The 18,269-nt window shown below is 37.5% G+C and overlaps 1 protein-coding gene across 2 annotated transcripts in view; it reads right to left on the bottom strand.

Annotated features, from left to right (window-relative positions):
• Nucleotides 1–18,269, bottom strand: part of STK32B (serine/threonine kinase 32B) — a 162,982-nt gene that overhangs the window by 118,138 nt on the left and 26,575 nt on the right. For both annotated transcript variants that reach the window (XM_065060513.1, XM_013372292.3), the window contains exons 2-3: nt 16,870–16,925; nt 8,593–8,744 (exon numbers count right to left, since the gene is read on the bottom strand). In XM_065060513.1, the coding sequence (XP_064916585.1) occupies nt 8,593–8,744; nt 16,870–16,925 (208 nt within the window). The remainder of the gene's footprint in view (nt 1–8,592; nt 8,745–16,869; nt 16,926–18,269) is intronic.

Here is an 18,269-nt window from a genome sequence, read left to right on the forward strand (position 1 = left end):
ATCATTTTGATCTGCTTTGGGTAGCAGCTATCCCCCTGTGACTGCAGAATGAGGCAACAATCCTGAATTCATAAGAGGAACTTGACTAAAACCGCACATTCTCAAAGCAAAAGGGATTATTTTTCCCAGTAGTTTGATATTTATTGGTGTTTATAATAAAATTCCTTTTGCAGTGAAAGCTTTGTATGAAAAAGGTATATTATGGGTCAGCAAATAAAGTTTCTGTTTCAGTAAGAATGATGTGGAAGACAGGCTGCTAAGGTCCCAGGATGCAATGAGACATATGTGAGATAAAATATCTATTGCAGCAGTTTTTAATGCAAAAAAAGATCAAAACTTAAACTATGCCAAAGGCCAATTTCTGCTTTTATGGAGAAAGCATTAAAGTTAAGTCCAAACATATATATTTCAAGGTGACAGCAATTTCTCACAGAAGACAATTAGTCACCAGAAAAAATTTCAATATCGGCAGACTTAAGACTGTGTTCCAATGCTGGAAATTAGTATTTTAAGGTATTAAAATCAGCACAAAAATAAAGAACTCTTGGATCATGCACTCATCAGTCAGTGAAGATGTTACAGCTAACACTCATTTAGCACAAGCATCCAGAGGTTACCAACTGGCAATGTTGAGTCCAATGTAACTTCAGAAATAATATCCTGAATATTTACAATTCAAGTCAAATCTTTCCTATATTCTCTTCTTCCAATTGTCTTGCCCTTCCTGCTTTCTCATCACCTTTTCTTGCCCTTTTTCCTCTATCATTATCTCTCCTAAGGCTCAGGAGAACAGATGTCTTTTTCAGTCTTAGATATAAAGCTTTTATATCTCTACCGGTTCCAAATTTACATTAATGCAGTGATGAATTGATCTAGCTATTTGAGGAAAGTACTCACCTTTGCTCCCTTTATAGCAAAAAGAGTTGCTCTGTGCAAGATACAATAAATATATCTTTCTCCCTCGATTTACAGTCTCTTCTTGCCTGGAAAGGAATCTTAGAGCCCAATAGATATCTAGAATGACCCAGGATTACATGGTCTGGTGTTCACAACCCCAGTTAGATCCACAAAAAAAGTAAGAAATGATAATTTTATTAATAAACAGTGGCTGTTCTCCAGCACCAAGACCAAATGGCACAGAAAAGTCTATGCCTGGACTTCTAAACTGTCAACTTCAAAACAGGGTGATGGCATGCAAGCTGCCTACTGAGAGCAATTGGGCTGTTCCTGGAGTTTCTCTGAGACGGTGCTCATGCCCCAGCCCACAGCTAGGCTAGGAGTGGGTCTAAAAATGTTTAGCAGCATCAAAGATTGGGTTTGAGAGCTCAGGAAAAAAAATCCAGTTTTAAATTACTAGCATATACATAGCCAAAAAGAGTAACATTGTAGTCTTGCTTCCCATAAACCAGGCTTAGAGCAGCTGGGTATAACCAAAGAGAGCTAAGAACATTGAGCTTCTTTATCACTCCCCAGGAAAACTGAACGTTTGTCAGGATCTGTTGTTTCATGACCTTTTGGGAATCCACCACATACTATTAAAATAGAGATTATTACAGCCTGACTTTCCTTTTTGGCAGGACACCTTACTGCTGTAGAGGCAGTCAGGCTAATGGCAATCACCTAACCTGCGTCCTAACAGGAAACACCACAAGTCTTCTACTCCCTTCCAAAAATGTCATGTAATATTTTTCTTAGATCGTGGAGTTTACTCACAGCCTTTAGCATGGAGTGTCATGAAGCTTAGAAAGCTGGTCATATTATCTATCAGAAAAGAAATTTTCCACCTCCTATGAAATATTTTCACTACAGATTAGGCCTACTGTGTCAAGGTGAGTTACACAGCCACAACACCACAGCCACTAAGCAAACTCACCTAAGAGCAACCTGAACCACCTCCACTTGGTATCTCTGATGAGTAATTAATGCTCCTTGACTGGTTATTTTCAGCTCCACCCAGCAGTACACTTGGCGAAGTGTGCTTGCTTCCCTGAGTTTATAGGTTTCTGCACATTTCTGACACCAGTCTGAGAAGAGCTGTGCTGTGGGGCAGTTCTACTCCCAGCCTATTCTAGAAAGGGCAACTTCACACAGAAGTGATAATGTGTGTGTGTGTACATTACACAACCCATCCAACACTTGAGACTGAACAAATAATTTATTCGCTCCAGCATTGCTTTTTCTCTTTTTTACAAGCCCTTCCACCTGAAGACAGTTTGGGGTATTAGGTGAATTCAGAAATGCATTAACATTTTTGCTACAATGTGTGTTCTTCACTTGTTCCAGTTTTCACTGGATTTGGAACTTAGTCTTACTCTAGTTGGTAGCAATAATGTACTTTTGTAGGTCTGTCTTATGAAATACGTAATTTCTAAAGACTGATGAGTAGAAAGAAAAATACATCAAAATATAAAGCCACACCGAGAATGCAGCTAACACTTCTTTATGGGTTGTTAAATATATCAAACATATAGTTCTGTCTATACTAGAAAAATTGCCTATAAACTGACAAAAGTAAATCTCCATCCTTCTCTCTCTGTTGCCTTTGAAATTGTTCTGACAGTTTGGAAGGGGTATAACCGCTTTAAGCAAGGCTATTAAAAATAAGACCACTTCTGTGTTTCAAAAGCTTTGATAAATGGTCCAAATTATTTTTCAGATTTTTCTGTTCACATCAACAGGAAAACCATTTCCATATATATATATACACACACACACACACATATATATATATATATTTATTTTTTTTCCAAAAAACTTCTGTCTTCTGTGCTAAGCTGTATTATTTTCAGAGAAGCCAGTAGATCTACTCATATTTGAAGACAAGTCATGTAATGAAAAGTCTAGCCACATTGGTAGATAGGGGGTAACATGGCTCTTGGCTCAGCCCTAATGTGTGTTGTGAGAATGATATTTAAAATCTGAATTCTTTCAGGAACACTACTCCTTTTGCCCAAAGGATGCCCAGATATTTGGGCAAGGATAAACATGGATAAAATGCTGAATCTTAGAGGGGCATGTTGTAGTCTCAAGGTGGGACCATGTTAGAAGCTGACATTTCTACAGCTCATTCATCTGTGTTTGAAAGACACATGACATACAAAAGGTATGATAAAAAAAGGACTGCTTTTCATTTTAAGAAGAAATTGCTATTATCAGAAATGCCTGTAATGGTGATAAAACTGGCTACAAGGCTCACATATCTTTAAGCATTTATTCAATTTCATTTCTAAAATGAAGGTTATAAATCAACTCCAAGCCCTTCCTGAAAAACGCTGTTATCCTCCAAGCTATTATGAGCATTTACAGAAGAATGACTCTTTTCTGTAAGATGTTATGAAAGACAGTTCATACTTCAAATAATATGATTTATAAGTTGAGATTGTGAAGCTAAATTTAATAAAGCTCAGAGAAGATGCACGAACCTCAAAAAGCTTTTTAATATAGATCTTTTGGAGTTGAGATGCTACCCTTGTTTTATATTAGCTGTTCTGTATACTTGTGTATGCTAACGTTACTGATGGAGAGCAACAGAATTACCCACTACAGAAGGTTTACTTTCTTTCCTCTTCTCTTTCTTTCCACAGGAATTTAACTGATGACAGATGGCTTACCTATACCTCATTTCTTCTTTGTGAAGTTATCATGTAAAACAAAAGGGCTTTCTAGTCCTCATGTTTGTTTTTTGAGTTGCCAACTTTTCTCTTTCATTATGTAATTCCTCAAAGAAAGATTAGTGTGCTTGGTTAGTATTCCTTTTGGTTCAAGGAACTGTTGGGAGATTTACCGCTATATTAATTTTTTTATATATCTTTAAGGTCCAGATGATTAACATTTGAAAATCAGCACTTCTGGTCAGGGATAGTTCCCCAAACTCATGAAAAGGTTGTAATGAGTAGAATTTCTTCCAAATATGTTTTTCAATATGGATTTGGGATTTAATATATGGAATTAAAAGACATAATATTTTGTTTAATTGAAAAGCCAAAAAAAAAAAAAAATTATAACACCTACATTATTTGAATATAAGACGGTACTTTGTAAAAAAATGAAAGTATTTTACTTTTAAAATTCCTTATTTTTTTCATCGTGCATATCCCTTCCAGACAAAAGTACACCAGATCAGATCCAGACTGCCTTCCTAAGCTTAAATCTTGTTTCTTATAACTGGGGATTAGGTGAATCAAGGGGAAGGGAAAATGCAACCAAAAGAAGTACCTAATTTTGCTTTCAAATCAATGGAGAAATGCAGGTTTTTCTGAAGAGTTTTGAAATGCCATCCAGACTGATCCAGCCAGATAATTACTTTTCACTGAGATTGCAAGGTGCAAATAAGACAGATTAATTTGTATCAACAAAACTGTTGGCACTGTCATCATGTTTTGTGCAAAAAACTAAGAGTCAGCTCATCTGGAATGCAGGAGACGTGACCTCTAGGCTTCCCTTAGTGTGGGCAGCCATATCTTCAGTTTTTCCCAGACTACATAACTGTTTAACCACAACCCCACAAAGGGTTTTGTGCAAACACGCTTTACTACAGTTCCTCATCCACAGTTTGTTTTCAGTTTTTATCCAATCACAATCCAATGTAAAATACACATACACGACAATTAAACAATTCTGGAAAACCTGTGCACTGCTCTTTACATTAGTCTGGGTCCTGCCTATAACTGAATTTCTGACTTTCTCTAGAGGGGTTAGTGATTTTTTAGTTAAGTGAACAGAATGTCAGTGTCTGGCTACTGACATGGGGGCTGCAGCAGAGCATGACATGGCAGATTGATACTTACCTTCTCAGAATAATTACTGCTGAATATCCTTGGGAAATCAAAGTTAGATACCCCAGCTAAGTAGGGAAATGCCAATGAAAATTAGGAAGCTAATGGGATTTCTGAGTTTTAGTCACCAAAATATTTCCTTAGGCATGATTTCTGAAAACCGAAATACACCCTTAGAGAGTGTGATAGAGCCTAGAAAGATAGACCAGTCCAAAACAACCAAATCAAAAAACCCTCAACATTTACACAAGCTACAGCTGTGTTGTTGCCCATACACCATGACATAACTATTCCTTGTCAAAATAATATTTCAGTTTTTGAAGCAAGGTAGTTCCTGTTACAGCCCATTTGTACACTTACAATATGATTAACGAAATGAACAGAAAAGAAAACTAACTCAGAAAAATAAAACACAAATCTAGCTGTAATTACTATGGAAGAAATGGAGCTCCAACTGTTCCACTCCATTAGTATGCCAGGAGTTGACTCATAAGAGAAAATCTCATGAATTTCTGCTAATAATCTAATGTGAGTTACAGCTACAATGCAAATGTATGTGATGCAAATTATTATTGTATATAATGGCAAGTAAAAATACATTAAACAGATTTCTAATTCACCAACAATCAATGAAAATGTGTTATTCTAAGGGATTGTTGCTGGCAACACATAAAATATGTTTAAGGAATATTCCATTTGTACTTGCAGTGTTCCTTTTTCATGGGAGTAATTAAACAAATAAAAGGTAGTTTCGATTATTAAATAAATACATGTACATAATATGTTTAAGAGCTTTATATGCCTTAGTGTTAATAGAACAGATGAGCATTATGTAAGAGTCACTTGTGATTTTTTTTGGTTTGCCCTTGTTGTAGTTCAATAACAGAAGTCATTATTTCAACACTATGTGTATTAACACCTTGAAATTAATGCAAAAGTCTGGAACACGCTAGTGCAGTCTGCAAGTATAGACACTGCAGAAATATACCTGAAATTATTTCAAATTCATTTAGGATTGTGCAGGGCTAATTATAGAAACATATTATGGGCTGACTACAAAGAACGGGTTATTTGGGGTAGGCTAGATTAATTTTGGGGAGGCTTGGGTTCAAGACATTGCTGTGCTAGCCCAGGTTGAAATATAGATACTCTGGCAGTTCAGTAGCTCAATCTGGAATCAGGGCTTCGAATCACCAGACATTTAATGTGTAATGTTTGAGGTGAAGACTACAGCTGAAAATACTGAGTTTCAATGAAATTATTTTTGGAAAATCTTCTACAGTTCAGCTGTGTGTGTCCAAGTCAATGAATCTCAGTAGAGTCTCATATACACGGGGTTTGACTACATAATTGCCTACCTTCAACAGGAAGAATGAAGGTCCCTAGAGTAGGATGTCCTAATCTCAGTTAGCCACTACGGTTCCCGTAGTAGATGAAACACGCTGGGGAGCATTTCCAAGCATTCAGGCCAGCTGGCAAGGAGCAGCTTATGCCTCTGCTGGGAAGTCTGTCTGTTCCCTAACAACGTTCTTGCAGCTGAAGGCTGCTGGCCACACCACATTGATCTGTGGGACACTGTGACTCTGGAACTATCCCAGGAGCTGTTTGGGAAGGGGCTGGCTCACATGGGACAGGTGTGTGCCAAGGGCCAGTCCAGCTGCATCAGGCAGCACCCGAGAATGTTCCTGAATGCTCTTTTACCTGCTAGCTTTACCTTCACACATTCATCTTTTGGCCGTAAGGAGAAGTAAAGTATGTTGTCTACATGGACATTTCAGACTGCAAAGTACTAAGGTGTTAAGGCACCAGGGGCTGAACGGTTGCATAAGCAAACCGCATGTGTTCACGGGACTATCTCTGTGGACACTGATTTTAAATCCAGATGTAAGTATTCAGATTATTCCATGTTCTTCTGTCTCATACCATAGACCTGAAAACTAACCTTGGTGACAGGGAGACAGGACTCTTGTCTGCTGAGCTGGGTCACAAGATTAAATGCAAGCAAGAAATTTCAGGCACCATCAATGGGAGATGACCTGCCATTTATTACATGATCTAATGGGTGGGTAGGCTCCCCCCGTGCCTTCTCTTCAAAGAAAAATCTTGTCATCTACTCTAATAAGAGACTGGTGAACTATAAGCATCACTAGAGACATTGTATACAGAACATTGTTAGTGCACTGGCACATTTCAAATAGTGTCCTTTTTGCCTGAAATGTTTTGCAGAATACTACATTCCTCTTTGATCTTCTACATTTCTCATACACACATATAGTATGACATTTTAGTCTTAACACCTTGTGACAGTATCTCAGAAGCACAAGATGAATAAATTAATTATTTACAATGACAATTGTCATCACACACAACACACTTTAAGGTATTGCTTATTTTGAATTTAATCTTTGGCCTGAAAAAAAGAAAACAAGAAAGAATATTTACTAGCTGGTCAAAATTCAGTTATTGGAATTTAGCATACTTTTTGTTGCACAATAAATATTTGATCTTTCATCCTTCAACATTGTTATGTTTACTGAAGTATCTTGTAAATCATGTTAACCTATGACTGTTTCTGCACAATGTTTAGTTACACAGTGGAAATCTTCACTACCTCTTGTTAAAGAACAAATGTTTGTCTGAGTTCAAAAGAGACTAGGTAAATGCTGGAAAGAAAAATCCACAAGCTCTTAAGCACAGATATACCACATCTTTGGTGAAAAAATCCTGAGAGTACAGGTTGCTGGAACCTTGAAAAATATACTGGAAAAGTTTTGTATTACAGTCAGTGTTTGTATATTTTTCTTTAAACCTCCAAGAGGATATTAGGATAGCTCAAGTTTGATCATCCTAGGTCCTTTTTGAAATAATTTTGGTATCAAATCTTTTGCTGGTATAAGTGAGTGCAATTATCCCAAAGCTGTGTTCACTCAAGCCAGAATATAATTTGGCTTTTCATTCATGAAAGGTGCTAAACAGGCAGCAAGAAATTTTTCACCTGTACAGGTCAAGAGTGAGTTTAAGGATGGGCAAAATAACTGCAGGTTAGGCATTGGCCTCTAGTAGGACAGCTAAAACTCACAAAACAGAAGGTCTATTTGCACTGTGGTCATCCACATAAAACCAACTCTTCATGAACCAAATAATTTTCTTATCATAATGGTTTATGTCCCCTTTTTTGAGCTATATAGGTCATTTTTAGATAGAGGAGAAAAAGTCTGCATCCCATTGCTACTATCACTTCATAAAAGCCGGCAAATATTTTAAGTTGGTGGTGCAGCTGAATCTTGTCATTACTTGACCAACATTTTCTCACAGTCCTATGTGACCAAAGCATGCGGTGGTTAGCACAGGGAAAAGAAGAGAAATTCCGGGTGACAGAAGCATATTTTTCTGCTGTTCCATGTCAGAGATTTTTTAAGAGTAATTGAGTTTTGAATTTTCTCTGAGTAAAGGAAAAAAAAAATAACAGAATTGTTGGGTTTTATATTCCACAGCCTTATAGCAGACGTTTAGTCCAGGTATTGTCAAAAACAAATGATAAAGCTGGAAAGAACAACACATTTCTGTGCACTATTGTAACAATCTGGAGAGAAACCAAACCAGAAGTGAAAAGACGAATGTGATGTTTAAATATTCTGATGCAAAAGGGTACCTTTAAAATATTCATTAAAAATAAAGCCCTCTGCAAAATGTAAATACGTTTAAAAAAGCAGTTCACCAAATTTATTTGTGCCCTTCAGCCTTCCACAACCTGAACTGATTCAGCAATAAGGAGGGAAGCAAGAGATCCTCGATAGAATTTTAAAGGTTTGCTTACCATAGATTGACTAGAAAGGGGTGCTCAAGGCCTTGCATTATCTGTAGCTCCCGGAAAACATTTCGAACTTCATCTCTCTCAATGCACTTCTGTTTATTCATGTATTTCATGGCATACATTTTCTTGGTGTCTCTCTTCTGCACAATGCACACCTAATTGACAGCAAAGGAAAACAAGAAGTGTGACACCTATGGAAAGGAAATTCAGTTGTGCCTTTGAAAAAAAGGAACCTTTTACAATATTTCAGTAATCCAGATCTGAATGCCACAACCTAGGAACACCTCTAGAAAGCCCACCTTACAGCTCTGCAAGATTCTTTGTAATACATTGTAATTAACAAATTTACAAAAGAACATGCCATTCCTGCATAAGAAGAAATGGGCACCCAGAAAAGTGGCACATCAGACGTTACATGGTAAAGCTGGGAGGAACACGCTCAAATGGCTTGAATTGCAGACTGTCTCATTAGTCACATAAAGTACTGCCTCCAGCCTAGGAAAATGCACAATCATTGTCCTCATTCCCTCAAGTCAATAGAGACATCTTGATTACTGCCTCATAAACACAGTCTACATTCACAAGGCTCGGTGTTTCATCTGAATATCAGAATTATGCTCCCTTAATTATTGTTGAAAAGAAAAAAAATTTTTGTACAGAGATTCATCATAATACTTTTGAATTCACAAGAGACCATTACAATGATTTAGTCTCTGGCAGTAAATTTCTTTCTTTTAACTTTTTTTTTTTTTTTACAAACATCAAATAATTTTGTAAGTGCAGGAAGAAAATCTTAGTCAAGAGAACTCCCGTGTAAGGCTTGAATAGCTTTTGCTTAGGGTAGTTTGACTTGTGAATGAAGTTGGAGAGTGTCACTACCACCACATCTGAGAAACATCATTTTAAATACGATTTCTACTAACACTGAAATATAAGATTGTTCCACAACTCATCTTCAAAGGTGGTGTAAATCTCAACCTCATAACAGCCCTACCTCCTCACATAGAGCAAAACTATAACTCCAGCAGACTTTTGTTCTGAAGGGTTTTTCCTATTAATTGATCAGGACTTTTTAAAGTGACAGTCTGTGTGTGTGTCTTCACAGCCAGGAGAATACTAACTGGAAATATTTTGGTGCAACATTTATATTACTGATACAGCCATAGGCTCCAATTAGAATCTTTCATCATCAGGATATATACAGACTATGTACAGGAAGCATCTGGTTTAGATATCAAAACTCTGTAGTGTGTAAATTCAAGGGTATTCTGAAGGATTTCATTGACATGGGCACTATTATTTTATATGTATAGTTGTGCATACATACATGCACACACAGACACACTCTCATTTAACAGTATATACACGTATACTCAGGGATCAGATTAGAGCATGGTGCCAACTGAAAACAAATCCTTACATTTTCAGTCGTATTTTAAGGAACTTGCATGCTCAAAATTCAGTAATAGTCTGAAGAAACTAAGAGAACTTCCCACAGCTGAAACCTCTGACTTTAGCAAGGTGTCATCTGGATTCTGGACCTGGTCATGAATGACCAGCACCAGGGTAAGGATCCTAGGAAGATCTACTGTGTGGTCACTTATTTCTCATCTGTAGAGGAAAGGCTCTTGGCATGTACCATCAGCATATTTTAATTCCCCTACCTTTTTCCAGTCCCTCTAAGAGGAACTAGGCCAGTGAAACCAAGCCACATTTATTTCTCTGCAACTCTATTTCCATGAAGTTTGTCCTTGAGCTCAAATCTACTTCAAAGATAGGAGTTAATAGAGTACTTTTAACCTATAAGGATAAGGTGTGATTAAGCAGAGTTTCTAATTACCTTTCTTAAAGTCAGAAGGTGTTTTGCTAATTAAGAAAAATATGGAAGTCAATGTTTTGGTTTGAATCCATCAGTGTTGCACAATGGTGAGCACTGAAGTTCTGTTAATTTTTCTCCTTGGGCTCTTACAGAAAGTCTGAATGTTGTGATGCCCTTAAGATAACTAAAGGTTCAAACTCATATGGAAAGGACCCAGGCTATTGAACAATGGGGAACTGGGGCTGGCCTTTTGGGGGACGAAGAGGAGCAGCTGGGTTTGAACTGAAATGAAGGGATGTAAATTAATTGTTCAAGCTTCCACATGTACTTCAATAGTATAAGCAGAATTTGCAGGGGCAATCCCTCACATCCTGTCTGAGATTACGTGGACACTTCAAATTAGTGATTCACATTATAAAGTATGCTTATTAATTTTGGCTCAGAAACTGAATCCAGAAGTTCATTCACTTACATGAATTTGCAACATGATTTTCATATGAATCTTGGCTGAGACTGAGGTGTTTGAAGAAGTGTCCTGTTCCATTACATGAAAAGCCTCTCTATTGAACTGTTGGCTAGTGGGACTGGTGAGACAATGTGGTTTTACTCTGCTAAGAATTACAGGTTTGAACAATGGGGCAAACTGTGATCATATGCAGCACCTAAACATGTAATGTAAAAAGGTTTTAAAACACTGCTGTGACTCCAGAAGGCACTGAGTTCTCCTTCTGCCAGTAAAGACAAGGGTACTCAGCACAGCCAAAACAGGCCTTCTGCTGCTAGTAAAAGCTTGCCTAGCACACAGCTTTAGAATAGAATGATAGTAAACATATTCTAGCAATGTGTAACTATGCACATCTCTTACTATGGTTTCGGAATCAATAGGATTTTAATGAACATACTAAAGCTACTCCCTACTAAAAATCAGGAAATCCAAGCTGCATCCATATGGATATTATTGTGAAAAGCACCTGACATTGCTATGGCAGGGCTGAATACTAGTGGAGATCCTCCCAACACTTTTGCCACTGGCTGTCAGCTCTTCTTTGGAGCAGTACATGAATGGGCTGAACTTTTCCACTACTGCAAGAAAGAAAGAAAAAGCCCTCAAGCTTTTCTCACATGTGCAGTCTTAATGGGAAATGTTAAATTTGTTGTTGTTGTTGTTCATGGTGTAAATTCTTTCCAAAAGAGTCATTTTTAAACAGGGACAAGCAGGTGCTCTGGCACCTCAACAAACAAATTCCGTGATGACTCATCAGTGTGGAAGTACGTGCAGAATTGCCTTATTTACATGTGTCAGTATGAACGCCTGTCACACTCATGTTACTGAAACATCCTCTTGCAATTTTTCTGTGACTATCATTTACCAAAGCCCAGACAGTGCCCTGCTTATACTGATATCACTGCTTCAGCAGTCTCTATAGGTGATGCTTCAAATCAAATATGTATCAGAAACCCAACAGCTATCCAGCTTCACAGTGAGCAGGCAGGGACAGGCACATGCATCTCCACCTACGGTATGGGTCTAAACAGGTTCAGGGGACCATTTCTAGAGGCATGGTTCCTCTACTAAAGCCCCTCTAAAGGGACTGTAGATGACTAGCTTGGATGTAGGCACCTGTGCTGTGTATGTTTATAGGCAGGCAATATGAATCCCCATTAATTTTCTTTGGAGTTATACGATTCTTATTTTTAAAAGTCTCTTGCGAAAATATTCCTTTTCCACAGAGGAGTTTTCTACATGTCTTCGCTGTTACTATCTTTTTTTGTATCTGGGAAAAAGTAACAGTGAAATGTCTTCAAAACTACCAGATTAAAACAAATTTGACCACAGCGTGACTTGGAGCCATGTTCGGGGTGAGGGGAAGAAAACCACTAGATTATGACTGCAGGGTTAAACTTCATCTTTCAGGAACAAAATATGCTATAGTCCACTTCTAATCTACCTTCTTGGATTTCTTCTGATTTCACATGCAGAAAATAGAGCACCTACAGATCAAGTTTTATCTGCAGATTAATGGCTCACACAGCCACTGAGAGTGCTTTGAGTGACAAAGTGCCCTGTGGTCTATTCAAGAGCTAGGTAAGTGAAGCAAGAGAGTTCCATTGAGTAAAACTGAGCAGAATTTGCCAAAGGTTTACTGCAGACAGCTACATTGGCTAAGCAGCCATAGGCAGCTTCAGGGAAGCTCTTCCCAGAGCAGAAGATGGGGTTGGCAGAAAAGTTTGACTTGCTGCAAAACACAGATTTCTCCTGTTTGCCACCAACTTCAGATGACTTCTAAATGCCGTGTGCTTTGTCAAGTGAGAACAGCGGGGAGTGGGAGCACTTAGTTTCAATAAAACCATTTTGGTCTGAATTTGGCAGATGAGTACTTAAGCTTCTCATGATATGGTTTCATGACAGGTCATAAAAAAGAAAAGATACAAACTGCAGTCAGGGAAAGCTCCTCTGTGCAAGGCCACTGCTAGGTGAAGAGCTGAGAGCTGACATGCACACCTCATCTGTGCTCCTGGGTTACAATCTTATGCATCAAGTATGTCAGGTCAGATCAGATGTGGCACCTATAGATGCCATATGTAATCACAGCCCACCAGAAGATCTGTGGCACTGCACGAGCTGAGATACTCACCTAGACATAGGAGACTACGAGACAAATATCAGCTGTATGTTTCAAACTCAGTGTGGGAATTGACAAATCTGCTATAAAGCGTGCACCTGAAATACTACTACCTTGTCTGTTCTTCCCCACATACTCTGGAAAATTAATGTCCATAGTCTCAGCCTACAAGAAGACTTGGAAATTTACACAAAGAAGCTGGAGAATGGATGTCATAAGTTTGGCTTTAGACTGCTAGGGAATTTCCTTGAAATATGAGGATTCACTCCCAGATTCTCATGAGCAAACCACGACAGCTGGAGCAGGGATTAAGCATCTGTTTAGTATAGCTTCATATCAACTCAAGCTAAAAAAAAAGAAAAAAAATAGATGTTTATACTGTCAAGCAATATCAATATTCTGCAGTTGTGCATTACGTTGCTTTTAGGATTGCAGTATATTTTTTCTGAAATACTTTGCATATTATTTAGTAAAGTACCCTCAATGAGTGCAGATGTGGTTCTGGGGTCCCATCTGGTTTGCACCAGGGTGATTTCAATTACTTCAGCAGAGAAAGTCACTGTTTTATACAAACAAATTAATCAGAACTAAGTCCTGTGTCCCAGCATGTTAGACAAATAGGAGAAATTGTTTGAACATTGAAATCATAATTTGAATTTAATCTAAGGAGGTCAGATTGTTCAATATGCCTACTCCCATGAACAGAGAACTTGAAGAAAATTGGTATTATAATATCCTTGAAAATGAGTTGTTGTACCTGAATACAAATTATTTTGCACGAGTAAGCCTGCAATTATATGGTTACTGTTGCAGTAAAAAATAATGACAATTCCTGTATTTCACCTAGTCAGTTTTGTACTTATAGGGTGATTCTCATATAAATAATTTTTTGATATGATTCATTTGATGGCTCTACATATAGCTAAATGGAAAAAAATAGCCAGATTAAATGATGGAGCATTTTTAAGATATCATACAGCATAAATAAGTATTTAGAGTAGTGTTGGGCATTTTTTGTTTGAGTATTTTAAAGTGTCTGCTTCTGAATTGACATTTGAAGGGAAATACTTAATATATGAATAACACCTGTTGGACAAAATTACTGACCTGGCCAACTTCAAGTATATTTGGAAATACTAATACCTGGATCATGCCGAGCATAACTAGCTTAAAAGTCTTAAAAAAAAATAAATCACTGTTTCCTTTTACATATGAGGGCACCAAAGCATAAGCAAAGTGCTCCCTTCATCTACCTAGGAAAGGAAGGTAGAAAAAAGAAGCAACTCTGGTTGTTTCTGGAAATGAGAGCATGCTCCTTGTTTCTCTTCCCTCCATACCCATTTCCTACCCTTCTCACAACTGCTGTGATGTATTTTCACTTTTTCTGGGGAAGATGCTACAGTGCGTAAAAGACCGCACCTGCTCTCAACATGGCCCTAGGAAACAGAGTCTACTGACTTAAAGCAGGTGGCCACTCCTCAAAAAAGACAAGCTCATGAGATAAAAAGCATTTAGCACCAAATGGCCTAGGAATTGCTGTAACAGCAAATATTGGTACTGTGAATTCAAAATGACGAAGGAAAAGGCAGAGGGAGCTGCTTTCTGAAGCTAGCTGGGAGGGACAGAGCACAGCTCCTGAAGCAGTTGGTCCTGATGGAAGAGAGAAGGTGCTGAGAATTACCTTGAGCTCTGTGCACAAGAGCAAGCTGAGCTGCATGGAGTCTCTGCCATATCAGATATCTCCTGCAGCAACACCCTGCAGAGGCCTAAGGTTGCTGTAGCAACCACAGTAATTTAAGAAATATTGAGAGAGAGCAATTGTACCAGCAGCAATAAAATAAAAAAGTAGAGCACATCTTAAAACATCTTCCTGCTCTCAGAAAGCAGAAAAGGCCATAGAGCAGCCATAAAGGAAGAATGCAGTTTAAGGAAAGCGTGATACCCAACACAGTTTAAGAAAGATGTGATACAGAACAAGGTGTTAAATGTTGCAGGATGATAGAGCACAATAGAGCCCAAACAGTAAACAGCAAGTCAATAGAGATTAGAGGTCTTGCATCATTTGTTGCTGTTTCTGCTGCCAGGTACTTCCAGAAGGACAGTAATAGGAAAAGTCGCTAGCAACAAGGCTTCTAAATGAATGGTAAAAGCAAGACTGACTCACAGAGGACGACACTTGAAATGGTGACTGATTTACCATGTTGTGCTTTTGGCTATGGTATAATCAGTCATTTTAAAATGGGTTTCTTTCTTTCTCTGTCTGTGGAAGGAAAAACAAGGTGATTGGTCAGAAGTTTGCATTCATTTGGGAAAAATAAGCCTGTTATGCCAAGGACTCTTCCATTGCATTTGACAGCTGCAAAATAAGTATTTAAGTTTAGAGAGGACTTACACATGAGTCCTGTCTTGCATTAAACATGTTCTTTCAGGACTGTGAAACTCTATTGTCACCCACACAGATCTCCAAAGCAGGTTCACTGGAACACTGCAGCCATATGAACTTACAAGAAAGTCAGATGTTTCTAGAAATATCATAGAAACATTCACCAGTTTTCTGAATGCCATGGAGAAGAGTGGATCCAACAAACCTTTGGAAAGCATGTAGGCTTGTTTTATTTTTCTGCATGATGTGGAAGGGTGAGAGGCCCTTTGAAAGGGCAAAGATAGTAGAGGTGTAAATGGGGAAGCTTTGAAGAAAGGAGTGCAGGTGATCTTTGTGATGGTCAGCATGATTTGGAGATATCTTTAACTGCTTATCCTATACCTCACTTGTACTCCTGGACCTCCATTTAGTTTGACATGACAGTCCATCATTGTATTGTGATAATAAATGATCACATGTCTCTAGATGCCCTGATTTTTGAGGGATTCTTGAGCACCATTCTGCACTAGCAATGTATTCTCCTACTGAACTTAAAGAGGATTTCTTTTGTAAACTACTGAACCGAATAAGGACCATGCCATGAAGGACCATGCTGTTCTGTGCGAAGTATTTCAGGCCTCTGCAAAATGAAAATAATTTTTCTGCAGGGAAGGCCAAGAGCCATCAAAATCCTGTGTGTGAGCTCAATGCATAACTACAGAAGTAGCTCACCAGCACTCAGCAGGCATATACTCCAGAATTATTGAAATCAAGATCTAGATAGCTATTGCTTGGTCAGTTACTGAAGTTATATTTCATTGTCAAATGTATTCCTGTGAGCAATGGTTTCTCATATTTTTATAATATGATTTTCTCTGACTGCATGGCCTTGTATTTACCCATATAAAAATTTAAAACCTTGTTGTAGTCTTTATTATAGGAAAGAAAGGTCATCTACTCATGTGTAAACAAACCATTAATCTTCTCTGTGTCAGCAAAAGCCTGTTGAATTGAACAAACATTTACTCAATGATCATAATTACAGTGTATGTCTGTTTATACAGTCCCAAGTGTATTGAATCTATGTAAAGTGCCTTTAAAATACTGCAATTATTTTAAAGACACAAATAAATCCAGAGATTTAAGAACGAGATCATTCTAATAGACTGCATAAAAAAGTAGCATGTTTCTACTTTTTTCTTTGTTTTTGTTTGGGGGACTGTTTTTTAAATTCTGCTAAACCCCATTAAGGAGAGTAATTATTATAATCATTTTTACCAAATAAATTTTAGTGAATGTATTGTAATAGAAATTATTTAATGAATAGTCAGAGTCAGTTCATACAGATGATCAGATGTCTTCAAGAAGCAAAAGGCTACAAAACCTACGTTCCTTTACCCTAGTCAGGTCACACCAGAAATACACAAAGAAATTCTCTACTGGATTTTTAACTGCTAAAAAAAATTGATTCTTACCTTTCCAAAACTCCCTTTCCCAATAGCCCGCAATATTTGAAAGTGGTCAAAGTTAACTGCAAAATAAAAGAGAGAAGAAAAGGAAAATAGTTTGTAGAGTGCTAAGTCAGAATTGGAAATCAAATAGGTAACATTTCCAACTGCCATTTTACCATGTGTTATTTACTTTTTGTCTTAAAGCACCGAACATATTTAATATCTAGCAAAGAGAAGGTTTGCTTTAAAATACGCTCCATTCATTTTATTCATCAACCCATCTTTGATGTTTCCAGTGCCCAGTATCTCCAAAAAGAAACATATCTCTGTCCTAAACAAGTAAGGAGACAATAAGTTAGCATTATGCAGCCATTAGCAAAAGCTGCTCAGCATTTTCCAGAAATATTAAGATCTATTAAAAGGGTACTGAATAATTCAGGTAAGTAACACCGTCTCCTTACACACATGTAATAATATAAGGATAGTATTGTTACAGAAATCACTCTGCAGGATAATTCTATATTCTGTTACAGCGACGGAAGCTTATCCAATGACGAGCTAGCAAGATCAGCCCCTCTGAACTTTCCTGCCTTAATACAATACATAACGCTAATATTGTAAGACTGTTTCATAGATGTAACATAAGTTGGTTTTGGAGATTTCATTTTAACTTGGCAGTAGAATGGATTTCCTCATACTTCATGAAAATCTGAAGGTACATTGTGCCCTAGACGCTGAAGTGGTTTGCTGTGAAGGCGAATGAGAGATTTCATTTCTTAGAAATGTCATTATGGTTGGTGTTGCCTGAGACCAAACAAAGCATGACCTTAAAATCTCTGGCACATTGGTAGGTCTGAGAGTTTAAAAAAAATTCAGAAACATCCTGAACAAAATTGATACAGAGCCACTGAAATGCAAACATGACAATGTGTGATGGAGTTTTTACAGTCACTTGTCAGAAAAGAATCACACTTAGAGCTAAACTCAGTGAACGAGAGTTGACAAAGTTCGGTGTGACTTAACTGTTTTTTTTTTTAAATTAAAACTTTCTTATGTTCCTGCCTTTGGTCATGCATCTCTATTTATCTTGCCTGTTATTGCCATAACAGTTATCAAAAGATTATAGAGACAGGCTGCCACTGGAAAAATGTGGTAACATGAAAAAATACAACAAAAATGTGACTCACATCATGATGAAGAAGAAAATCTTTTAACACTAATAACACTTTAAATATCTGTCAAAAAGTTGTGTCAGCTTAAACTAAGCATTGATTAGGAAGTTGCAAGGTTGATATATATCAAGACACTGAAAAGAGCTAAAATATTATTTTCCTTTTGGCGGAAATATCTCATTTAAACTATTAACGCCACTTATATTTAAGCATTTGTTTATTTATTCTTGCTTACATTGTCTTCAAGGAAAC

The sequence above is a fragment of the Columba livia genome, chromosome 4 (genome assembly GCF_036013475.1).
Source record: "Columba livia isolate bColLiv1 breed racing homer chromosome 4, bColLiv1.pat.W.v2, whole genome shotgun sequence".
NCBI lineage: Eukaryota > Metazoa > Chordata > Aves > Columbiformes > Columbidae > Columba > Columba livia.